Source organism: Scleropages formosus, chromosome 16, assembly GCF_900964775.1.
Source record: "Scleropages formosus chromosome 16, fSclFor1.1, whole genome shotgun sequence".
Classification (NCBI taxonomy): domain Eukaryota; kingdom Metazoa; phylum Chordata; class Actinopteri; order Osteoglossiformes; family Osteoglossidae; genus Scleropages; species Scleropages formosus.
The window spans coordinates 8,593,410-8,620,158 of NC_041821.1; the positions used below are offsets into that span (position 1 = coordinate 8,593,410).

The 26,749-nt window shown below is 44.9% G+C and overlaps 1 protein-coding gene across 1 annotated transcript; it reads left to right on the top strand.

The window, feature by feature from the left end:
* The first annotated feature begins 227 nt into the window (after positions 1–227).
* Positions 228–26,749, top strand: cpe (carboxypeptidase E). Its single transcript, XM_018736047.2, has 9 exons — positions 228–660; positions 17,945–18,141; positions 20,135–20,299; positions 20,749–20,866; positions 23,115–23,297; positions 23,488–23,627; positions 24,305–24,404; positions 25,081–25,199; positions 25,338–26,749. Exons 1-9 carry the CDS (start codon positions 405–407, stop codon positions 25,434–25,436), a joined length of 1,377 nt encoding a protein of 458 aa, XP_018591563.1. The 5' UTR covers positions 228–404; the 3' UTR covers positions 25,437–26,749.

Genomic DNA, 26,749 nt, shown 5'->3' on the forward strand with positions numbered 1-26,749 from the left:
CGCCCTTAGTCGCAGCCCCCACCCCCTATAGGCTCGGCAGAGCAATTTCCATCGTACCGAACGCGATAGCCACACCCTTTGAATCAGCCCCTCCTCTTATTGCCTACGCCAAGTAATTTCCAGTGTTCTCGAGTGGATAAACCACTCCCCCTAGACTCGACCCCTCCCCTTGCCGCTACGCACAGTAATTTCCACCGTGCCGTGTCGATAAACCACGCCCCAGCTGCCCACGCGAAGCCGCTCGGGGTCCCGCGCATCCAGTGCGGGATGCTGCTGTAGCAGAGCGCACGCAGGTAGCGCGCGAGAGCCACTAGGTGCAGCGGTGACGCGAGCGGACGCTGCTGCGGATACCGAGGAGCGGAGCGCGATCAGCCCAGCGGAGAAGAAAACACCTGTACAAAAAAATGAAATTACTCCAATCGCTCGTGCTGTGCGGGACTCTGGCGCTGCTCTCTTCCGGGCAAAATGCGGAGGAACGCTCGTCCGAGGAGGGCGGCATCTCCTTCGAGTACCACCGGTACGACGAGCTGAGGAAGTCGCTGGTGTCCGTGTGGCTGCAGTGTCCGTCCATCAGCAGGATCTACACGATCGGGGAGAGCTTCGAGGGCAGGGAGCTGCTCGTGCTGGAGATGTCCGACAGCCCGGGGGTGCACGAGCCTGGTCTGTACCTCACTCAGTCTCATACACACACACACACACACACACACCTGCCTTTCTCGGTTCACACATACATAATACATACACGTGCTTCCATATGTAATGTACATGTAAAACGGCATAAATAGACATTCTCATGATCATATCCACCTACCTACCACATACACACATATATTGTATATACAGAGAATATAAATCTGACCATCGCGAAGAAAAAACAGAAATGCGGAGCGTTCATTCATTGTGGCTAACGTGAAGATATTAGGATTTTTAAAATCTGTAACATTACAATTTAGAACGATTCGTGACGTAAATCACTCCCCCCCTCCCCCATGGATAATTTGAACGCGGTGTTTCTTCCTAGTAGTTTATTTTTATTTTTTTTTATAATAACATAATGCTGTACATAGTTGATATTCATATATAACGGTTACATCTGTGTTGTCAGATAGACCATATGACACGGCTTTACATAGTTTATTTTTCAATTAGGTGTCTCGTGCAGATAAGAGACAGGCCTCTTTCTTGGAAAACGGACCGCAACCCATGATGATTAGATGTTAAGTTAGATGAATGCAAAAAAAGAAACAACAAGCCGTGTCCGTTACTGTAAAAACCTTTAAAACGACCCTGTATGTAATCGAAGCTTTTGACGAAGGACTCATAATTTAACGATAACGATATTTGAACGATTTGGGATTAACGGGCGCGATATTAACTTGTTTTCCGATACGTGCAGGATACGATGTTGCTTTGAACAGCTGAGATGTGGCTATTATTCATTACGGTGTGCGCATGCGCAGTGTGGAGGCGTCTGCGGTAGAGTGTGAGGTTTCATGTCATGAGAGATGCGAGGATGCCTCCTGTACCTCGAGCCATGTCCACGCAGGAATGCCCGTATGAAGTGACGCTTCTCTTGTGTCTCCGGGGTGGAGCAGTCCGTGTGTGTCTCTCCCCATCCTCCCTGATGCTGCAAGAGGGGCTGGACCGCTCCTGACATGTGTGTGTGCGACCTCCCCAAGGTGCCTCCTGTGTGTGTGTGTGTGTCCCAGGCCCCCAAGATGCCTCCTGTGAACGGAGCCCGCTATGCATCGCATCAATGATTCATGATGTGATCTGGCTGCTTCATCGCTAACCATCGCTGCCATTCCTGCAGCATCCTTCGTGTCACAAGAATACGTGTTAGGTGGGGCGCAACAGCTGTGTCACACGCTGCAACATAGGTAACAGCATTCATGATCACACTGTATATAATCAAGATTTATAAGTAAACAAATTTACCTGTCCTGAGTCAATATGTAAAGTACATTTGCAAACTTAAAGAACTAAAGGTTCAACTGTATATACATTTTCATTTGATATTTTGGCACTTAACTTGAATCACAGAACAGGGCTCTTTCTAATAAAACTTTTTCAAGCAAACTACGATTTTGAAGACTAAACACGGGATTTAGCCTATACAAATATTTGTGTGTTTATATAAAATAATATATAGAATTATTCAATTACAGCTTCATAACAGATTTTGAACTGAAATCTGTGTAGTACATAGTTTTTTTTAAATCATGTTTTTTAATTAGTTCCTTTGCTGATGCTTTTATCCATCATACAGTTTTACACATCTGAAAAGCTTCACGTAAAAATAAAGGTTTAAGTAGCCTGCTAAAGGCTACTGCAGCGAGGCTTCTTGGGGGACCTGAACTAACAACCTTTAGTAGTACAGTACAGTGCACATCTTTATTCCCTGCAGTACCTGCTCGTAAGTGGAACACTATATTAAAGTAGGAGATTTCATAGCAACCATGGTCAAACTGATGGAAATAGTAATATTGATTTTGCAAGTTTTAAATTATTATTCATTATTATTGTTATTCAAAGATGATATAGATAGTATTGACATTAATGCATAGTCTGTCCCAAGCTTTGTGTTTTGTGTGACCCATGTGACCCGTGGTTTTTTTGCCACAGAGACCTAGGTGTTACATGATTTCACACAGGGCTTTGTGCTGTACAGGCCAGGGAAAGAGATGAACTGACATTGTTCTGAGATTAGTTTTACACTGAAAGTTGTGATTTTTTTAGATAAAAAGAACCTTCTACCATGCAGGATACACACACACACACACACACACACACACACATACACACCAAGACCTACACTCAGTTATGATTAACAAACATTTGTTTTTATTTTTTCTAAAGAGATCAGATGTGGTGTATAGAATTTATTTTGTATGCAGTATTGGCTGTGTATACATTATATTGTTACTAGGTTGTGCAAAAATGTTTTTTGTAACATATAAGAGAATCTGTCTGGGAAATTTGCACCATCCCCAGTTCTTATTTCATACTACAGCTGCAGATATTCCTGATATGAAATATGACTCATCATTTAGGTAGATACCATTTATGAAGGGGGGGCAAACAGATAAAGCTGGGAAGGTTTGTTTATTGTCTTTGCTGCCCTAATGAAAAAAACCACTTTCATTCCTCTCTTTCTCATTAACAACATTAAATTTGACAGTACACTCCGGGTTCGTAACAAAATTTAGAAAAAAAAAATTATTAAAAATGAATTTCCATAGTCAGGAATTAATTAACCAAAGCTTGCAATTATTAAATATGCTACTGTTCATTGAATCTGAAAAGGAATTGAACTAATTCATGATGTCAGTAATTATATGATGAGCTCAAACATGTCATTATTATTTTCACTCAGCCTTTAGGACCTGTCAGGAACCTGCCTTTTAAAACATCACACTTAGGTGGGTGAACAGAAGGCTGTCCTTCGATTTCTTAGGCCTGCGGCTCTCTATCAGATGTACACCGTCACAAAAATAATTTCAGCATTTTTGGGATACTGATATGCCGATACCTGGTAAATGTGTCCATCTGTATTGATGGAGCGTCTCTGGAAAATTTTAAAGAGACAGTGCGGGACAACATCAGTCCGACATTAGTGATCGAACGCAACATCTGAGCCCACAGTCCTGTTAAACTCACGCTACTCGCTTTAGACGGACACGATTCGAAATGTTTTGGACCACAAGTTTATCGTCAGCACTACATAATTAACGCCATGTGTACAAGTCCCTCGCAGCGTCGTGTCTCTCCGAAGAATTTCCATGTTGTTTTCATATAGTGTGGTTTCTAGGCAACCACTATCTCCAGCTCTAGCAGATATATGTAAAGCACATACTGTAATGGCAAACTTGTATGCTATGCTGTTTACTTCAGTTTGAATTTAAGGTTGATCAAAAATAGCTGTTGCCATGGCGATAGATAGGATTATCTCAGTGAGCTGTTGTCTGTATAGCCGAGTAGGCTCAGTCCTTGTCTAGAGGTACATTAGGGTACACTACCTCCTAAGCGGTGTTTGCTGATACCATCTGGTAACTGTGGTATGGCACAACACACAACACACACACACACACACACACACACACACACACACACACACACACACACACACACACACACACTGTGTACTGGGGACCGGTTCTTTTAAACATCAGTGGAAATGGATTTCGGTGTGTGTTTGTTCAAAGGGTTTTGGGATACCTGGCTTGTTAGATTGTGTGCACAAATAGGTCATTTTACAGATTAAAAGGCAGAACTTCCAAAAGGAAGAAGCGAATCCAGAGCCATTCTAATGATTACATTTACATTTACATTTATTCATTTAGCTGACGCTTTTCTCCAAAGCGACTTACAGCGTCAAGGTTACAATTATTCACCCATTTATGGCAATTATTTGAAATGTCTTAAGTCTCGTTGCAGAATTTACTCTGGGAAAAAGAAAAAAAAAAAGGTTTATTGTGCAGTTTCTTTCTGTTGAAGTAATTACGGTATTATTTTAGGATCCCTGTACTTTTTTCTGTTCTAAGAAATTGTAACGCGAGCCAGGTCACAAGCAGTTTTTACCTTCCGCTCAGGATGGTAATACAATCATATCTGCCAGACTGAAACACAAGTCTGTGATTGACTGCTGACTACAGCGGTGCCAGCGTGTGGTTTTAATTAAGATCCAGGCTTTTGCTCTCGCTCAATTGTCAAAAGACACGTGTGTTGCAACACGAGGATGATAAATGAAAGTGTTGGCATATGGTACAGCTACGTGGCATGATGCATGGTACATATGGAGGCCACTGCGGAGCTCTGGACTTTAACGGGAGTGCGTGTGTGTGTGTGTGTGTGTGTGTGTGAGAGAGAGAGAGAGAGAGAGAGAGAGAGAGAGAGAGAATAAGGGGACTTGTCCAGATCTTTTTTTCCGGCTTTATTAGGGAAGCTGCCAACCCTTCACATGTTTCATTGAAATAGTTTGGATCTATAAAAAGAATAATAGCCTTGCTCCAATCAAAACGTGGACCGCGGCCTAATGCGGCTGGCAATGGATCCCATACTCACGATGTTTACGGCACGGGCTGCTTTGAAACTCGAGAGCGGCGGCACGTTTCAAGGTGCGATAGGTGGCGTCTGATGGAATAAGAATTCCGTGATGCGGCGCGCCATCGAATTGCAGATTTCCACTGGAGAAGTGTGAGAAAGAGCACAAATGAGCTGTGCTGCGCCGTTGCTCGGGAAAAAGGCAGGATTGGCCGCTGTGCGTTATATAAAGGCTTTACCCCAGAGCGCGAAGCCCGGCATCGCTTATGAAAATGAGGTCAAATGTGGAAGTGAACGCGTTCGTTATTGCGCTGTAATCTTCCTCCATCGTGTGGAGAAGTTATTTCCGAAACGATGACTGTGGGGCGATGCTTGCCGGTCAACTCCACCCCGCTGTAGGACTACGTGATGAAAGCGTTCTCTACGAATATTTGGACGCGCTTCATCGCGCTGTATAATAATAATATAGTTGACACCTTCTGTGAAAAATCTTTCTTCTCTCACTCTCTCCCGATGATTCATTCACGGAGAAACAAAGGGATCTGAAGCTAAATGTCGCAAACGGTATTATTTATGATTTCTGCTGGGGTGCGGTGATATAAAATTTATGAGTCCTCCACCGAGGCACTGAAGGCTGATTACCGGTTTCAAATAAATGTGCCTTCCCTCCACTTTCTCCGTTCATTTCTACTGACGAATACTGCAAATGCACTGTCATCCTTTAAACGACATCTGATACACAAGCCTGCTTGTCACCTATGCGTGTGCATTGTTCATAATTATACAGCATTACGAATACAAAAGATGCTGCGCGCAGCATGACATAGAAAGCAGTATCGCCCAGGGAAGGCTGAATTACTGTGTCATAAGCAGTTCTAACTTCCCATCCGCAGAGACAGAAAATGAGCCCTGGCAGCAGGATCTGAATGCAGATGCGTTTCCTTACGTACCCATCCATCGGTTCCAACGTGAAACAACAAATTCCTTTTTCGTCAAATGATATTTGTTTGCGTTTGCTGTGGTCATCGGCATACATTTATTCTCTTACGTGCTTATTTTTCTTCTTGAATATTAATTTCCTGGAAAACACCAGCAGCTCAGGGAGAGCAAGTGGATGGAAAGTATTTTGACTAGTTATACGCAGGTCGGATGAAACTGATACCAAATTTTGTAAAACTGACCTTAAAATGTAATTTGCAAAAATGTAATTTCTCCTAGGCGCAGTGGGTTGGACCACAGTCCTGCTCTCCGGTGGGTCTGGGGTTCGAGTCCCGCTTGGGGTGCTTTGCGACGGACTGGCATCCCGTCCTGGGTGTGTCCCCTCCCCCTCCGGCCTTACGCCCTGTGTTGCCGGGTAGGCTCCGGTTCCCCGTGACCCCGTATGGGACAAGCGGTTCAGAAAATGTGTGTGTGTGTGTGTGTGTGTAATTTCTCCTAATTTATTTAACAATGCATGTAAGCAAAAAAAAAAAAAAACTGACATTTTGGCTTCCGTTAATATTTTGTTGCCCATCATACAGCTGTTTTGTTGTTCCTGGCATAATTTTTCCAGGTGGTAATTTCTCCAAGGGTCTTCAGTTGCGCATGAGCATCAAATGTGATTTTCCTCCATACACTGTAGTTGTTCGCACATTCCATTCCAAGTCTCCAGACAGTTTTTTTCTTCCTCTGAAATTGTCCATCGCCCAGCTTGAGCTGTGGAACAAGTCCCAGAGCCACCTACCTCCTAATCCCGCCTCGGTGTATGGTGACCTATTTTCTCCCCATTCAAAAACTAATTTAATAATAGGAAAATTCCAAAGGAAATAAATTGTTACCATAATAACATCCCATAATACTATAACGTGACAATGCATTACAGTTTGTGATAGAAATATTCAGGGTGGAATGTTTTTTGTCCCATCTTTCGCTAGAGCATTCTTCACAAGCCTCTTTTGGTTTGTGAGTATAGCTGTAAAAACGGCAGAAATCGATCATATACGCAAAATCAGTGTTTGAAAGCTGCAAAAACACAGGTTGTGCGTAGACGAGTATTTGCAGGCGTTTGTGTCTGTGTGGCTCGTTGTTCCTCGTGGTTATTTCAAACATCCCTATTTTATGAAGAGTAAGAGACGACGAGATTCAGCGCAATAAAATATTTTATTGATGCTGCCCGTTTTGCAACAAATCCATAATATCAGCCGACGGAAAAGGTGCGGCTTAAAATCGCCATCTAAATATTGCCGAAAAGCAAACTGGAAACTGTTAAATGGTAAAATGCAATTGTATAAACCACGATTCATGCTTGCGTTCTACTTTCCCTGGCTGTTAGTGACTCAGACAACGAATAAATAGATTTAGCAGAAAGGGCATGACTGTGTCAATATCTCTCATAATTGGTTTCCGCCGCGGAAAAGGTCAAAAGCTCTTGCGTGTTACACTCTCAAGGTGTGTAAATGCTGGAGCCATATGGGCGCAGGAGGTGTCCATGGTGAATGTTTGCGATGCCAGATGAGCACCTGGCACTTTCTCGCACAAGGCCCTGAAGAATGGATTTTTGAGGGGGTCTAATCATGGAAAAACAAGCTTTGTCTCTAAAATGCCGCTGAAGATCTCCCATCTGTGTTTGCGCTAACAGATCCTCCTTAAAATGAGGGCTTTCAGAAAGCCAGCTCTTACAGGCTCAGTTCACACTCATACTTGCCCTTCAGTCACAGTGTAAATACCGTAAAAATGATGTATGCTCATCCCTTACGCAATGGTGTCTTGTATAACAAAAAAATCACGGCGAGAGCTTATGGAAACATATATCCATTTCAAAAACAATGGGGTTTTTATTCTGCGCAACAGCATTTTGCCTGTTATGCACTCATTTTACTTCCACAGAGGGAATTTTATTCTGTACATTGCCACATGGTGTCTTAAACACAAACGGTTTTTACCCCTCATTGGTGTCAATCTGGCTAATCTCTGCCTTTCACTCGTGTAATAACCTCTAAATTACACTGGAAATACTGTAATTACCACTATCGTAAGACAACCTCAATCTTGTCTTAGTATAAGATTTTCTGGTGTGTTAGTCACGCCGCACAGCACCTCTAACGGTATAGCGTGTGGATGCTTTGCCGAATGTGAGACGTAGGCAGTGATCTTGGGATCTTTTTTGTGTCAGTGAGTGAAATGATCAAAATGTCTCCTAAAACATTAAAGAAAGTGCAAGTGGCATTGCGAGAGATTAATTTGAAAAGCATACATCATTAAAAGATGATAGCGATCGTACTTGTCATCTGGGAACCAATTATTTTTTTCCATATGAAATTATGGAGATTAGGGCTCTCGCGACATGAGTTCATCGAAGGAGGCTGTTTCATGGACACAAATAACCCCATTATGTGCGAGATGGGTATGTTCTGATTTTGGCTTATCTCACACACACACACACACACACTGGCTAAAACCGCAAGCCCCGAGCGGGGTCGTGGCGAGCCAGAACCTAACCCGGCAACACTGGGCGCAAGGCTGGAGGGGGAGGGGACACACCCAGGAAGGGACGCCGGTCCGTCACAGGGCACCCCAAGCGGGACTCGAACCCCAGACCCGCCAGATAGCAGGACCCGGCCAAACCTGCTGCACCACCACGCCCCCTTGATTTTGGCTTATCACCCTAATATTACTGCAGGTCCAGGTATAGAGATTCAAAATACAGTAGGTTCCCATGATCATATAAATGTGCCCAATATTTTGTTTATATTTCACTGATGATGCTCCAGTGAAATGTCAGATAGGTGGGTTCCGCTGATAGAATGGATTTGCTGCAGGTGATGAACTCAGAACGTCGTGTGAAGATGCATCACGTGTCCCGTTTCGAGCCCTCTATGGGATCCCGCGGCCTCCTGTCTTTCTGGGACACTGCTTCGTCGTTAGATAGACGGCAACTTTGCACCGCCTCGCATAACAAAGCAATGCTGATAGTTTATGTTATTTGAGAATATCTCTCGCTGTAGCTCGCATTCTCTAGGGGTGGGTTTTTGAACCAGAAGGATATTCAACGTCTGAAAGGGATCAGCCGAACGACGTTGGTTATAAACCGGGCTTGACCTAAAACTATCACTCTCTGCCTCCTTCTTTCCGTAGGCTTTGTTATACGGAAAGGTCCCGCAGCGCGTTGCTGTCAAGTTCCAACAGCAGTGTCTCATTTCTTAAATTGAAATAAATCACGTCGCAGCCCCTAACATTGTGAAACGCAGAAAGCCAGATCTGTTCCTACACGACATTCCCAGAATACCGCTTGGCTTGAAGTCATTTTCTTCCGAGCATTAGGATCATTTTTTTATTCGCCTCTCCACATGGAAAAATCGTACTTCCTGCGATCGTCTGCTCGCGATTCCTGCGGTAATTTCGCGTCGGGTTGGCCGCTCACTAGAACGTTCTGTAAATTAAAAGGCTCAGATTACCCTGATAATCCTCTTGTAGACAAAGGCTGGTGTAACTAAAAGACCGACAGCGACTTGGCCTAAAAAATACCGTCGAAGACCATCGTTCCGTAGTAGCTCTCGAACGCTGCCACGGAGTCTTGGGCGATAATTATAAGTTCTTCACGTCGTGCGAGAGGATAACACGCACTTTCTCAGAGGTATAATTAGCGAGGACAGCCCGCTGTTGACACCCCCGAGAGGTGTGTGTGAGCGTGTGTGTGTGTGTGTGTGTGTGTGTGTGTGTGTGTTGCGAGGTAGCTGTAGGGGGGCTCCCCACCCCGATGGCGTACGCGTGCAATTGAGCACAAGGCCGCCCCAGGAGGCTCCCCGCCAGCCGGCACGGTGAAGATCGCTCGCACGGACATCCTTCGGCGAGCGCTCGGCAGCAGCCGCCAGCCGCCATCTCCTCCGGCGGCAGCTAATGCGCTAAGCCAATCTGGACGCCATCTGACGGGGGCGCACGTCGATTCCGTTAGGTGGCACATTCGGGATTTACTGCATCTCATTCTCCTCCCGCAGCTCTACGCTTCTTCCACCGTTCTTCTGCATTCAGTTTCTCAGCGATACGTAAATATCTGTATGTTCCCTTGATATTACCGCGGTATTGCGATACAAGGTCGAGCGTCCCAGGAGCACGTTTTTTTTCCGCGACACGTACTCGAAATAGTAAAGTGTTGCGAAATGTTGTATGTTGCACGAACATGTTGCATCTTGACCTCGATGCAAAACCAGTACGGCAAAGGTGTCGTACGTAAAGTCGTATAGATCTAGGAGGCCCAGGTGATTTGAAAACACACGCTTCTCAATTTAGGAACATAGTTGCGACTGGAAGTTTGTTCATAACTTGATTTATTTGTAAATTCAAAGTCACTTTTACCGTTACACACACATCGTCTGAAACCGCTTGTCCCATGCGGGGTCGCGGGGAGCCGGAGCCTAACCTGGCAACATAGGGCATAAGGCTGGAGGGGGAGGGGACGCACCCAGGACGAGACGCCAGTCCACCGCAGGGCACCCCAAGCGGGATTCGAACCCCAGACCCACCGGAAAACATGACCCGGGCAAACCCACGGCACCGCCGCGCCCCTGCTTTTACCATTACATCACAGTCAATTAAGATTTATTAGTATTATTATTATTATTTTATTATAAGATTACTAAAAAAACTATATTTTACACAGCCACCTAATAAAGTATTTATTGATTCATTCCGTAAGTGTGTGCAATGTTTGTCAGCTTCTGGCCACTTTCAGCTTGATTTTTTACAGAAGCTGAACATTAATAATACAAATGTCCCTTGATTTATTTATGCATTGGGTTCTGTAAAAAAATGTGAGATAGAGCTATAATACTTACAAAAAAAAACTGACTTTTTGAAAAGGTGTCTAAACTGCATTTTTTTTTTTTGTCAGTTTTAACCATATATTTTTAAGAATGTCAGTAATTGAAGAAAATAAATTAGTGCTAAACAGCTTTTCCATAAAAGATTCACACTTTATAGGGTACAGCTGTGATAAATGTCTTAGCATCCAAAGCAGTACACTTGTTTTTCAGCTTATGCTGTTTTGAGTGAGTTTTTGATGAGATTGCCATGTGGATCAGTCCTTGCCAGACGTTAGAGTGTTGAACTGTTGCGTAACAGTATTTTAAAATGAAATAAACCCTGCTTTCTTCAAACTTGGTTTCCAACACTTTGATGCATTTCTAGTGATTCCGTTTGAGATTCGTTTTATTTCAAAATCAAAATCAAATCACTTTATTGTCACTCAGCATAACCACAAGTGTATGGTGGTAAAAATCCAGATGTGTTCTCCGCAGCTCTTCGGCACCAGTTACAGATATACGGACTGCAAAAAATATATACAGAATATACAATAAACGCCTGTACAGTGTGTGCAGTGTGTAGTGTCACTACATTGACTAGAAGTCTGCTTGATGAAGAGCAAACTACTTGACTTTGAGGGAGCATCAGTTCTGCTTTTCATGTGTTAAACAGTGCTGTAAATGCCAAAGGGAAGTCTGTATTTTTGGGAATCATTTTCAAATATAGGGGCCGCGGTGGCGCCGTCTCGTGGGTCTGGGGTTCGAGTCCCGCTTGGGGTGCCTTGCGATGGACTGGCATCCCGTCCTGGGTGCGTCCCCTCCTCCTCCGGCCTTGCGCCCTGTGTTGCCGGGTTAGTCTCTGGTTCAGCGTGACCCTGCTCGGGACAAGCGGTTTCATACAGTGTGTGTGATTCTCAAGTATATAATCAGGAGTTATAAAGGTATTTTACATTATCATATTTTGTGGAGTATTTTTTTTCCTCGGAGAGAGAAATCAGTTGCGTTTTCTTAAATGCAAAATTCATATACATTTCATAGGCTCGTGCTGCATCGAGATATTTTAATGTACATTTCCTATTTGGCTGGATTCATACAAGCATTACATTCGATGAATGAGTGAGATGAAAGTTCTGTTGATGGGCTTCGCTCGGCAGCACATTCTCATTTGTAACTGTGTGCCATTATCCCTGCTAAATGACAACGCTAATATTTTTGTCTGATTTATAGTCGAATGGCGTCAGGGGATAAAATAAACCGCCAAGCTTCTCGTTTCCCTGAGATTTACGGTTGTCAGATTACTCATTTACTGACACGTCAAATAAGTAATGGCTCCCTTTGCGCTCATCCATCGTTTCGTTTTGTTCCGTAAAGGACGGCAAGATAAAGGATCATATACCGCTTGTGTGGCACATGGATTAGTTTACTCAGCAAGTCGCTCTGTCAAACGCTGAGATCAATTCTCAGAAGTAAACATGTCTAGCTTAACAAGTGACAAATCAAATATACAGCGTGCATATATATGCGTATAGTGTGTGTATGTGTATATACTATGTGTGTGTGTGTATAGTGTGTGAGTGACACAGGGAGAGTGTGTTCCACTGATGCATGGATGAGCGACCCAGTGTAAGTAGTGTATCCAGCAGTGTAAATCTTCGGGTGCTCTGGTTTCCTCCCACAGTCCAAAGACATGCTGTTCAGCTTCCCCCACAGTGTGCGAGTTCCACTGGTGTATGGATGAGTGATCCATTGTAAGTAGTGTATCTAGCAGTGTAAGTCACCGCGGTGAATAAGGTGTGTGGACTGATAACACTACATAGAGTTCATTGGAAGTCGCTTTGGAGAAGAAAAAGTGTCTGCTAAATAAATAAATGTAAATATGTGTGTGTGTGTATTTATTGCAGCAGAATGATTACTGTTGATTACCGTGTACCGGAAAGCCTAAACTTCAGCATCAGCCTTTCAGCACTTTGAAACCTTTAGGCTGACGTTGAATAAACAGCCCATCTTCTAGCCAGCTTGCGTGGGTTTTATAGTTTTTTTTTTTTTTTTAAGAATTCCTCTGATGTCAGACACAGCGCTCTTCTCTCTTCTCATGCAACATTAACGCTCGAGTCTGTCGTCGTGCGGCAGCCTGCTCTCCATGACTCTCGTCCACGTTAACCCTGCTGTGGTGCGTCGTGCCTCTCCATTAGGGAGGAGGAGAAGGAGAAGGAGGAGGCTACATGTATCCTCACCCGCAGCGGGTCAGAGGCTGGAGGAGAAGGCGGCACCGGGCCGGGGGCGTAAGGGCTCGCAAAGTTGCCTTTCTTATCCCACGAAATTGGCTTAAATGAACCTAAAAGCCTTCGTAGTCAGTCGTTCGCCTCCGTCTGTTCCGCTACTCTAACTGCGTCTCAGGCGCTCCCATCATAAATGGCCCAGTTAGTCCTTGCACTTTAAACGAGGACGACGCGAATGCTGGAGCGATTGATCCGCGCCTCTTTTCTGATGGGCAGGATGAATTTGTGCACATTTCTTCAAAGCATCTTTTTTGCCTTTTTCCAGCAGAATGATTCTTTCCGTTTGAAAGCAAGGCAGGTTGTAGCCCAGGGAATGGCCTGTGCGCTTTTCTTTAATAAACCGAGCGAGCGCGCGCAGCATGAGGCACGCGGCATCGTCTCTCTAGAACTAACACACGGCCGAATGCGACGTTTTCCCGGAATTATGAGAAAATACGACCTTTGCGGGAAGCCTTTACGATTTTGATGCTTATTCCGAAGGATCGGCAAAACTATAAATATGCATTATTACCACTGTCGGTGTCTCCGTGTGCCGGACGCGTCCGAGTGTGAACCGGCCTTAGTTGAGTTAATTGTGTATATTAACAGGATTTGTTACTGTCCCACGGTAACGGTTTTGGCCAGCAGGTGGCGCAGTCTTTAGGGCTGTAGCCTTGCGGTCAAAGGACCCAGGTTCAAATCTCCGCTCTTGCTGTATTACCCTTGATTGATACAGTGAGAAGCTTTAGCTTCATATCATACTGCGGCAGTTGAGTTGACTGTCCCTTTTTACCGGCACAACACTCTTTCCTCTGAAGAAAGAAAGAGGAAAAAAAAAAAAAAATACGTGCAATCATATAAAGAAGACTTTCTAATGTTCATGTTTTCCCCGGAGGTCGCTGTAGCAGCACTGGAACAATTACACGGTGTTGCACATTTTTATACAATAAATTTACTCCAAAATGGAGCGTTTCATACTGGTAATTTTTAATAGTTCACTTACTCCACTTCCGGCACAATAGTTTTATTTTCTTCTGAATTAATGTAGCCAATCCAGTGTGTAATTTCCACAAATGTACATAAGTCACCGTTAAAGTGGCAGCAGGCAGCAGACCATCTTGCTCAAACACTATATATAGATGCTTTTATTTCTCTCGTGCTTCTGCGAGTCTGCCCACAGGCACCGCAGTAAATAATTAAACAACGTGCGCTTTACGTCGGGTCTCCGGGGCCGGGCTCCGCGCCGTCGCTCGCCGGTTAACGGTCCGGAGCCGCCCGCGAGACAAAGAAACAAGGGGGTGCCGGGTTCCCCCTCCCCCCCCCGTTCCGCACGAAGCTCTCCAAAAACCCCCGAAGACCTCTTTTGCAAACCTACCCTAGTCTAGGTTCACTTGCTTCATGTCGTGCTGGTTAGGACTGCAGTCATCCACCATTCTCCAGTGGTTTAGAGTACATTTATTTTTTTTTTAGCAGACAATTTTCTCCAAAGCAACTTCCAATGGATACTATGTAGTGTTATGAGCCCACACTCCTTATTCACCGCAGTGACTTACATTGCTAGATACACTACTTACACTGGGTCGCTCATCCATACATCAGTGGAACACACACACACACACACACACTCTCTGGGGGAACCTGAACAGCATCTCTTTGGACTGTGGGAGGAAACCAGAGCACCCAAAGACTTACACTGCTTGATAAACTACTTACAATGGGTCACCCATCCATACATCAGTGGAACACACACTCTCTCTCTCACACACTATATGTTCAGTATTCTGTACATTTATTCATTAAGCCAATGATTTTGCCCAAAGCAACTTACAATTATTTACACAGCTGGGTAATTCTTACTAGAGCCATTGTAGGGCTACGGGGGGTGCAGTGAGTTGGCCCGGGTCCTGCTCTCTAGCAGGTCAGGGGTTCGAGTCCCACTTGGGGTGCCTTGCGACAGACTGGCATGCCGTCCTGGGTGCGTCCCCTCCCCCTCCGGCCTTTTGCCCCGTGTTGCCGGGTTAGGCTCCGGTTCCCCGCAACCCCCCACGTGGGACAAGCAGTTTCAGACGATGTGTGTGTGTGCGCGATTGTAGGGCAAGTACATTTCTCAAGGGTACTGTAGCCAGAGGTGGGGATCGAACTTGTCACTTTCAGGTCCAAAGGCAGCGGATGTAACTACTTCGCTACCAGCTGTCCGGAGTAGCGTGGAAACACCTTTGTTTCAATCCCACCTCCAAGCCCTCATTTCTCCACCCGCTCCCGCATTTTTCGTGTTCGCCGAAATTAATCGATCGTCTACGGCGTAAGGAGGAGTCCGAACTACAATCCCTAAAATAAACTAATCCACACGGGTGAATAAACGCATTTGTCTGGCATGAGCCATTTCTTTAGCCAGCGCAGTCCTTTTGAAAAATTGGTTTGGACAACTGCTGACCGACGAGATCAGGTTTTCGTTTTTTTCTTCCCCCCGCCCAGCCATTTGAATCTTTGTACCGAATCGGCCTGTGTGATTTAGCGTCCAGGCTCACGGTCAAATGTTTGTGTTCACGCAGCACGGTTTTCGTAAACGGAGAGGCGGGTTCGCTCCACGGCGCTCCCTAATGAGCTTTTAAGGGGCAGGTGCGTGCGGCTGTCGGAGCGCGAGTTACAGCCCGGCGGTTGCCGCTCCCTCGGCGCCTGCCTTTGATTACATCCCGCCGACGGAGGGACTCCGGGTTCACGATCCGCAGCCTTCGGGATCCGTCTTCGGATTGACACGTTTCCCGTAGGCCGAGGTTCTCTCCCCCCCCCCCCCCCCCTCCCTCGCCTTCGCTCCTTCACATCTGCAGAAACGTTTTGTCCCAATTTCCTGCTGTGAAACCGTACTTTAAAGGTTGATGGCAGTACGGCGCTCTGTCCCCGTAGCGTGCGGCTCGAGGGACTAAACAGCATTTCTGTGAAAGTTCGGTATAATCAAAGCCTTGAAATGATATATTACGGCCTACCAGTAACAAGCGGGCTGGGAGAGCCCCGTTTAAGCAAAGTGAGTTTATGCACGGAAACATTGATTATACGCTCTAGAATCGTTAAATGTATTATGAAGGCTATATACGAGATGTTTGTTATCCATCCATCCATCCATTCATCATCACTAACCACTTTTCCAGTGCAGAGTCTCAGTGCTCAGAGCCAATCCTGAATACCTAGGACCTAAGACAGGGTAAGCACTGGACAGGATGCCAGTCCATAACAGCAACAACACACACACACACACACACACGCACACAAAGGGCAATTTGGAGCCGCCACTTCAAATAAAACACATCTTTGGACTGTGGGAGGAAACCAGAGCAGCTGGAAGAAACCCACATAAACATGAGGGCAACGTACCAGCTCCACGCAGACTTGAGCAGGATTCAAACCTAAGCCCCGGTACCCACTTTATATTTCTGCAAACTAAAATAATTATGTTCTTGGACGTAAAACTTGGTTGTTCTCCGCACAAAATGCAAAACATGAAAAGTTGCGAAAAATGGGGGTAGACTGTATGAACAACGGCTAGAGAGAAGCGTGATCCCACTGTGCGCGAACGCGCTCCGCTCCAATAAGCGCGCTGGAGCTTGCGGCACAAATGTTGGAGCAGACGGCACAAAATGGAGGAAGCGGAGCTCGAAGCGCTTTGCCAAGACGTGCTCCGTATCGCCGAGCGGAAACCAGAGCCGTCAGATTGATCTCAGGAGGGCGAATCTGTCGCCGAGCAGCATTAATTCGCTCGGTGGTCGCGCTCGGTTTTCTCTATAAGGCCCATTTGTCCTGATTGGAAAGGAAAAAAAAAAAAAAAAAAAAAAACAGACGTGGGGTATAGGGTCGCGGCCATGGTCAGCGTACTGCTTTTATCGAGGACGGAGCGCCGGGAGGGTGCTCTCCGTTATAACAATATGTTTCGCAATATGTCACGCTGAAGACGGGAGGAAAATGCGGCGGTGAAAAGGAAACGAAACATCGATTGTAAACGCGCCCCCGGAATGTCGGATCATTTTTTGGCTCGGTGAAAGGGGGTCAGAATTCCTTAGGCCCGACCTGCCCGACCCCCCATGGATTGCACCTTTCCGTTTAATCAGACTCAGGTTTGACTTACAGCTTCCTTGCTGGGGGGGGAGGGGGGGGCAAGTCACTCGTGCGCTCTAGTTTATTTTAGTCTAGTTCTTGCAGATGCAGGTGAGCTTCGTATGGCTGGCGTGTGGCCAGCGGCACATGAGTGAGTGGAAGCAGGTGTGCTTATCGTACATCCAGGAACCACGTGTTCCTCGGCCCCAGTGGTCCCGCGTCGGCCCCCCAAAGGCTCGGCACAGAAGGCGACAGAATAATGACCTTCGCTTTCCGGAATTTTCCACGGTAGCAGGCAAGCACACATCATTTGGCACCGTTTAGTTATTTTTTTAATAGAAAAACGCAGCAATAAATGGATAATGAAAAGCAACAAAGATTGTTTTGCAGCAGATTTTTTTTTTTGAAAAACAAATGGGACACAGTTCTAGGAGGCAAAATGAGACATTTTTCATCGGATTGTTACGGTCCACCTTTAAGGTATTTTTAAATATTGATATTAACTATACTTTACGAGTTCTCGGTTATCCTTTTCTTCGTGTGGTGTTCTTTATCGTGGAAACATGGAACTCGGGTCCCATGGAATGGAAACGCAACCTCCAGCTCTTTGCCAATGAATCCCCGACTCAAACTGCAGCGCATCAATCACTTGTCCCTGGTGACCTGTTATTAATGTTGCCATTAAATATGAGCGGATTGTTAGTTCACGTGGTTTGACCGCCATTGCTTTGCGACGGATGAAAATGCAGCGCAATTAATGCCGCTGGCTCTCTGTCCCAGGTGAGCCCGAGTTCAAGTACATCGGGAACATGCACGGCAATGAGGCCGTGGGCCGCGAGCTGCTCATCTACCTGGCGCAACATCTCTGCAACGAGTACCAGAGGGGCAACGACACCATCATCGACCTGATCCACAGCACCCGCATTCACATCATGCCCTCCATGAACCCGGATGGCTTTGAGAAGGCTGCTTCCCAGGTAATCCAGTGGCTACCCCTGGTTCGACCCCCGGCGAAGGGCGCTGTATTCCTCCGATTGTTCGCGGACCGTCGGACGACGCAGCATCCCATCCCGATACCATGGGTCGTCTTATTATTATTATTACTTATTTAGCAAATCCATTTGTCCAAAGCGACGTACAATAAGCAAGTTGCGGATAATAAGATTCCTGGTGTGGCAAACATTAAGTATAAGAATGAAATATTTTCTAAAAAAAATATTTGATAATTATTTGAAAATGAAAAGAATTTGATTTCAAAATTATTTTTATATATATATATATATATTATAGGGGAGGGGAGGGGAGTTGCGAGGAGATGCGGATAGACACTACCTTCATGCTGTACTCGTTTAATAATGCATCGTTTAGTTCTTGAAACCGACCACCCGGGTGAGACTGGTCCGACTGCGCTTCGTGGTGATTACAAGTCCTTGCGCTCTCAGCTAGTGACCCACAGCAGCAGGGCGCTCCCACGCAAAACCGGAACGCCTCTCATTAGCAGACCTGCGCCACCTGCTGGTCAAACGTGGAACTTCACGAAGTGGACGCTCTGAAACATTGAGGAGCTCCGCTAAAGCTGCGGTTCAAGAACCGGCCGCCTGCTTTGCGAGGGGGTTGCGAATGTGCTTTCCCATCTGTGTGCAAATTAATAACAAAAACATTTACGGTGGGAACTACAGAACGGAAATTCAAGCGCAGGTCTATGTAGGCTTCGAGGGAAATGCAGTCCTCGCATAACAAAACTGCCTGCCTACGCAGTGACCGAAATGTGGAAAATAGCACCGCCATGTGGTCACTGTGAAAATAGTTTGCATTTTCCAGCGACGCGGTAACTGAGCGCACGTCTAGTCTACACAACTAGACAGGCGCTTATGGCAGCTTCGGAATACCAGAAAATGATAAACAAAAGAGTGTTTTCCAGAAAATGCACATTTATTCAGCGAATCTTGTTGCTGCGGCAGATTCTCTTTGAAAGCGGCTCTTAATCATGGCGTCGCCGCGCCATCGCCTCGTGCGCGACTTTGCCGCGGCGACCCGTCACTCACCGTGTGTCCATCTGCTCGCTGTTATTTTGAGCACCGTGCGGAGGCTTAAACTAATGAGACTAAATAGTTTATAGCCCCCCTCCCCCCTGTCCGTCTTCTCTTCGCTGGTGGTTCGAACCCGTGTTTAAAGTCACCTTGTACACTTTGCTCGGCGATTCGAACGCAGCAGGACCGCGAAACGCTTTTTCTCCCTCGAAGTTAACGCGGCTTGTAGGCGCCGGCAGCCGTGATGGAAATGACATTATTAATACAACTTAATCGCACGTGACTGGAGCGCAAACCTGCGCTTTGCTATATGCAATAATAACATCTAATTACCGCGTAGACAGGTGCTAAAATAAATTTCCCGCCTTTTTCATCAAAGGGTTCTGCTTACAGCTTTAATAATTCTCCCCAATGCTACCAGCTGACAAAATGTAGTAAGTTTCATATTATTGTGGTTATTAAACCATGATATTATGTGCAATTTAAAATGTGCTGTTTCCCTGTAGGAGGCACAGCAGGTAGCACTGGTGCCTCACTGCCTGGGTTGTGCAGTTAGAGTTGGGTTTGAGCCTAGCTCAGCCCTTGTGGAGTCTGCATGTTCCTCCCATGTTCTTGTGAGTTTCCTTTAGGTGCTCTGGTTTCCTCCCACAGTCCAAAGACACATCTTTCAGGAGGAACGGTGACTAAATTGCCCTTCGTGTGTTTTATGTGCGAGTGAACGTGTGTTACGTTGCTCTGCTGTGTAAATGTGTAAAGACCCGTTGGGAGTTTAGTGCATTGTATCTTACGTTATAAATACCCGAGGATTAAGGTTTTAGCTACGTACTATATCGTAATCAGTGCGTGTCGCTTTGGAGAAGAGCATCTGCTAAATGAATAAATGGAAATAGACATAAATGCAAAAAAGTGGATCTGTTCATTGCTGGTTTCCTCTCTGCAGCCCGGGGATCTGAAAGACTGGTTTGTGGGGCGCAGCAATGCCCAGGGCATCGATCTCAACAGGAACTTCCCCGACCTGGACCGAATCGTATACATCAACGAGAAGGAGGGAGGTGCCAATAACCATCTTCTCATGGACAAGAAAGCTGTGGATGAGAACCCTAAGGTAGGAGGCACCTTTATTCAAAACAAGTCACTTCTTAATGTGATTAAACCAGGATTAAAACTCTGAATTGGACATTATACTAAATTGCCTCACATATCGGGGCATGGGGGGGGGGGGGGGGTTGAGCGGTTATAGCCTTGAAATTAAAGGACCTCGGTTTAAGTCCCAACTCCTGCTGCTTCATTATCAGCGGTCTGAGATTGATTAACAATCTGCACTTAAAAATGATCCAGTTACATAAATGGATAAATAATTGCAGGGACTTTATCACTGTAACCCACATTAAAGAAAAGCTTTTGCTGAGTGAATAAATGTAAATATACATTCCATTGGTGTATGATCCTGTATGAAGTTTATATTCTGATCTCAGTCTAAGAGGAGATCTAATATCCTAAGTCCTAATGCTCTGAGGCTGACGTTCCGCTATCTCATGGCTCTTCCTTCTGCAGCTGGCTCCTGAAACCAAGGCCGTCATCCACTGGATCATGGACATCCCTTTTGTCCTTTCAGCCAATTTGCACGGTGGAGACGTTGTGGCCAATTACCCCTACGATGAAACGCGCAGCGGTGAGTTTCACCTCCTGCTGTGTGGGTCCTTCCACGGGAGCAGTGTTGAGTGCAGGCAGCGGTGAAGGACTCATTGCTAATCAATGTGAACCACACTTCCTTTCTTCTTTAAACAATCTGTTGATTCCCAACGGGTCTCCCGGTTTCACGCCAAAAATTCTCCTCTAAAACTAGACACGCAGACATACACACTGGCCGAAACCGCTTGTCCCGAACGGGGTCGCGGCGAGCCGGAGCCTAACCCAGCAACACGGGGCGCAAGGCTGGAGAGAGAGGGGACACACCCAGGATGGGATGCCAGTCCATCACAAAGCAACCCAAGCGGAACTCGAACCCAAGACCCACCAGAGAGCAGGACCCGGCCAAACCCGCGGCACCCCAGCACCCCCTCTAAAACTATAAATGTCACCAAATGATCTTTACAGCACTGGTTTAGGTAAGCTTGCTCACAAAGTATGCGATGGATGTCGAGGAGGATGGTGCAAAAATAGTAAGGTAATATATTCCCTACATATTGAGATATATCTTGAAATACTAAGAACAAATTTCTGTTAAAAAGCATCAAACCGGTGGAATATGTACTGAATATGATTTCTTGTGCTATTTATGGACATTCTTCATGGTTTTTTGACAGAGTCATGAAAAACCTGCTTTATGGTCTGCAGGTGTGTGTGTGTTAAGTGGGTCACATGTCAAAGGGCCTTCTTTGAACAACAGAAGAGAGCAGGGCATTCGTCCCCCAGATTGGGCCTGCAACAAATACTGAAATATTTGCTGTAAATGTCATCCCTTTGAGCACCGCAGCGCTGAGCCCCTGCACACTTCGCCGCTCCTTTGATTTCCCCTTCTGTGGAAATGCCTGTCTATGCTGTGTATTTGGAGTACAAATCATCTAGTCACACAAACAATTTTAAGTCTTTGGAGCAAGCTCTAATTGTAAAGAACTTTTAATGGTTTGCTTGCATTTTTTGAAATTCTTAGGCAATGCTACATGAGCACCCTTGCTAAATACTGTAAGCTTCTGCTCTTGAATTCTTCTGTATGTATGTATTCACAACGTACAAATTCTCTCTCTGTGTTTTTGCAACCCTCTTCTTTTGATAATTTTCATCTATTCATTTAACTGATGCTTTTCTCTGTAGCAGCTTACAATGTAACGCCTCCTACAATGAAGTCCCCTTCTATACGCTTGGGTAATTTTTACAGTATCAGTTCACAGTAAGCACTTTGATCAACGGTACTGGTCCAGGAGGTGGGATTTGAACTTGCGATCTCTAAGTCCAAAGGTGGTAGTTGTAACTACATCTCTACCTACTGCTTTTTAAATAAGAAAAAAGCTTTGGAGCAAGTGGCACAAAGATGGAAATTATTGTATTCTTCCCAAATGTAAAACATTTTACTTGTTAATGGGTTTGAGTCATGCTGTGAAATCACCCTGCTGTTCTGGGGACGAGTATTATCATATAGTTAAAAATAATAATGCATTAACAGACCTGCAGAATTGGGCCTAAAACCCACTTCAACACGAATAAAGCGCTTGCTTCCAATAAAATGATCATATCAGCATACTTTGTTATATTTGTGGCTGTAATCATTGGGCAGTACCCACATACTTGTATTTCAAAATGGTACAGCTACTCTTATTTATTCATTTAACGGATACTTAAAGGTCTAAACCCACCTACTATGTTATTTTTGTATACTAAGCTACCAAAAATAATTTATATTATACATACTCTTTTATGTGGGTATCTGGTAGCGTAGTGATTAGAGCTGCTGGCTTTAGACCCAAAGGTTGCAGGTTTGAATCCTGCCTCTGGCTCTAGGACCTTTGAGCAAGGTATTTACCCTAAATTGCTCCAGTAGAAATTACCCAGCTGTACAAATGGGTAAATAAGTGTAGGAGATTAACATTGTAAGTCACTTTGGAGAAAAAAACATCAGCAAAATGATATAAATGGGAATAGTTTTATAGAGCTGGGCAATTTTATGTAGTGTGTAGTATATTGAAGTCCAAGGCTATTTCTGTAAAGCAGGTTGAAATAAGACTTGGTTAATGTCTTCAGCACACTGGTATATAAGAAAACTGCCAACAGAAGAACCGAAAATCTCATCAAGTCTTGTCATGTGAGGTAGCACTGTTTTGAATGTTCTTTACGTGGGACCCCGTTCTTCAGGAGATGAGTGTGCAAATATAGCCTGCTTATGTGCCGTCGGAGGACTAACGTTACTGTCGGTCTCTGAACAGGCTCTACCCACGAGTACAGTGCCAGCCCCGACGATGCGATCTTCAAGAGCCTAGCCCGCGCCTACTCCAGCTTCAATCCCATCATGTCGGACTCCAGCAGGCCTCCGTGCCGAAAGAACGATGACGACAGCAGCTTCAAGGAAGGGATCACCAACGGGGGCGCGTGGTACAGCGTTCCTGGAGGTACGTGTCGCATCCTCAGAGCTTCATTTCAACAATCGCTTAGGCTGATTGGCATAAATTGCATCAAAAAAGTTTAAATATCTTAATTCCACGTTTAAATCTCTGCATTAAAGCGTTTATTTTGGATGCAGTATGGGGTCTTTGCTTCTCTGGGTTGGTGTTGAGCTTAGTGTTGTTTTCTGTGTCTCAGGCATGCAGGACTTTAACTACCTGAGCAGCAACTGCTTTGAGATCACGGTGGAGCTGAGCTGTGATAAATTCCCCCCAGAAGACACGCTCAAGATGTACTGGGACCAGAACAAAAACTCCCTCATCAACTATATTGCTCAGGTGCTGCTGTCTTATGTTTCTGTAATATTCAGCTTGCTTGTACACTGATTTAGTAATATTTATAAGTGAATTTTTTAATGGAATTTGATTTGCTCATGAGGGGTGGTGCAGCGGGCTTGGCCGGGTCCTGCTCTCTGGTGGGTCTGGGGTTCGAGTCCTGCTGGGGGTGCCTTGTGATGGACTGGCGTCCTGTTCTGGGTGTGTCCCCTCCCCCTCCAGCCTGGCGCCCTGTGTTGCCGAGTTAGGCTCCGGTTCGCCGCGACCCCACTTGGGACAAGCGGCTTCAGACAATGTGTGTGTGTGCGTGTGTGATTTGCTCATTGTTTTTGGTTCTGATGGGAAAATCGCATCATTTCCTGCACATTGAAGTAAAAAAATTCAATGTAATTTCAAAAGAAAAACCCTAATGTGAATATTTCAAATGAACTCACGGTTTTCTATTCTATTCTAACACAGCTTAGTATAAATATATAAAATTGTGTAGGAGATTTCAATACTCATTTTTATTACATTTAATTTTTTAATGATTGTTTATAAAAGAAACCGCTTTATGTAGCACTTTCTGTTGTGTTGTAGTACTCGGTGTGATGCGTTGCAAATTCAGCTGTTTCGACCGCATCGAGAATGTTTGACCCAGTAGGACATTGGGAGTGTTTATGCACTGCGTTCTTCCACAGATCCACCGTGGCGTGAAGGGCTTTGTCCGGGACCTGCAGGGGAACCCGATCTCCAACGCCTCCATATCTGTAGAGGGGATTGACCATGACATCACTTCTGGTAGGTGTAGTATGTTCTGCCGTTGTCAGTTAGCAACATGTTAATAGACTGCTAGTGGTAATGCGCCGAGAACATGGGTACAGTTTTGTGTGATGTTATCCAATGTGCTTTGTTACTCTTTATAAAATACAGAAAAATCTTCTTATTATGAGTGCTGGTTAGGTTAGATTTGGTTAGGCTGAGAATGCAAAATGCACAACGCTGACAGCTAGTGGATGAAGGAGGTACTGTCATATAATATATAAATATTATATATTTAATTATATAATAATATATAAATACAGGGGGTGCGGTGGCGCAGTGGGTTGGACCACAGTCCTGCTCTCCGGTGGGTCTGGGGTTCGAGTCCCGCTTGGGGTGCCTTGCGACGGACTGGCGTCCCGTCCTGGGTGTGTCCCCTTCCCCTCCGGCCTTACGCCCTGTGTTACCGGGTAGGCTCCGGTTCCCCGTGACCCCGTATGGGACAAGCGGTTCTGAAAATGTGTGTGTGTGTGTGTGTATATAAATACAGTATATTAAAATAAATATAATTACAATAACATAATATAAAATCAAAATATATCAATATTTGCTATGCTAGAAAAGTGAAGAGTTAAAATGTACAGAATTTCACCACATTAACATGGGATTTAAGGCATTTTCACACAAATGTCACATCCCCCATTCCGTTTTCCAGCTAAAGATGGGGATTACTGGCGTCTGCTGGCTCCTGGGAACTACAAAGTGTCAGCATCTGCTCCGGGATACCTCACTGTGATGAAGAAAGTAGCTGTCCCCTACAGTCCGGTGGTTAGGGTACGTGCTCCCGGGAAGAGGGCCTGCGTAGTGGCCAGCTTGGGTTCGCTGCCTTCAGGTACATATTTTCATAGCTGTGGGAGACTCAGGGGTTCATAGTATTTTTTTTTTTTTTTTTTTCCCACTTGTCTCTGGCAGGTGGATTTCGAGTTGGAGTCATTGGTGGAGCGGCAGGAAGAGGAGAAGGAGGAGCTCCTGGACTGGTGGAAGATGATGTCAGAGACACTGAATTTCTGAGCGGGTCTCCCCACCGTCAGACACGCTGGTGTATTCGAAAATACGTGTTAGCATCTCTGTGTCGATCACCTAACGTTAAGGTACCGTCTTTTTTTTTGGTTTCGTTTTTTGTTCGGTTGTGACAGAAGCCCTTTGAACCGCTTGTCCTCGTCTCTGGTGCATTTTATACATTCGATAGAGCAAAATGACAAATGCGTCCGGGATCGACACAAGCAGTTCAGTGTTGGCAGCGAGGGCTTTTCTTTTCTCGCTTCCTGTGAATTTGCGTTCCTTATGGTACATGTTAAATGAATTATGTAACCATGGATCAACACCAAACTGTATAACCAAACGTAGGACACTGTGTTGTGTGGAATGTGAGTATTAAGAATGATACCGAAATAAAAAGACAGTCCTAATCGTCACTTACACCCTTTTATAAATTAACGTATTTTTCTGTCACAACCTCTGTTCTTTATTATCCATATATTTCAGCGGTAAAATAAACATTGATATTAAATTTTGATATTTACGAAACCGTAGAACTGTAAATTAAGGAAAAAAAGATCTAAAGAAGTGTAACAGAACTATAATTTATGCTTGTATTGTAAATTGTGCGGTTGAACAAGGACACTAATTATGCTGATATGACATATCTTTTGACCGAAGGATAGTTTGGGTAGGTTTTTGTACAGAGGGACTTGTGATCGAGAGCTTCAGGCTCTCTTGTCCTGTATCGATCATATCACACTTTCTTTCGCAGAACAAAGGATTTCAGGGCTCCTGCTTAGTTCTCACAGATGGTCAGGTCATGTCACGTACACTGTCAAAACTACACAGCTACAATGTTGTGTCCATATATGCGTTTTTACTGCTCTTCACTCGGAGCATAAGAAACAAGTAGGAGACGGATCGTGCCGGAAGGTCTGTCACAATAATGCCATAGTCGATCGCTTAATTTGCCGTAGACAATGTCAGGTGTATAAAGTGCAAGGAAGCTCATTTTAAGAAAATGGCTCGGGCCCTGTTTCGCAGAGCTGTCAGTGCCAGTTGATGTTGTATCTTTTGTTTTATTTTCAGGACTGCAAACTGAAATGTCAATGAATGTAACAATCAATCATAAAGAAAAGAAATCTGATTGTTAAGGACGAATAAAAACTTGTATGTTGTCACCCTCGCGTGTGTGGGATTGTGAAGTTTCGGAATGGTTTTGCATTATTAAATTGGCCAGATTTTGCTGCGGTTATTACTTCTTTAATCATTTATCTATTAATTTTTGGCTTTTAACAAGAAAGATAAATTAAAAGCTATGCCAGTTCTACCACAATACATTT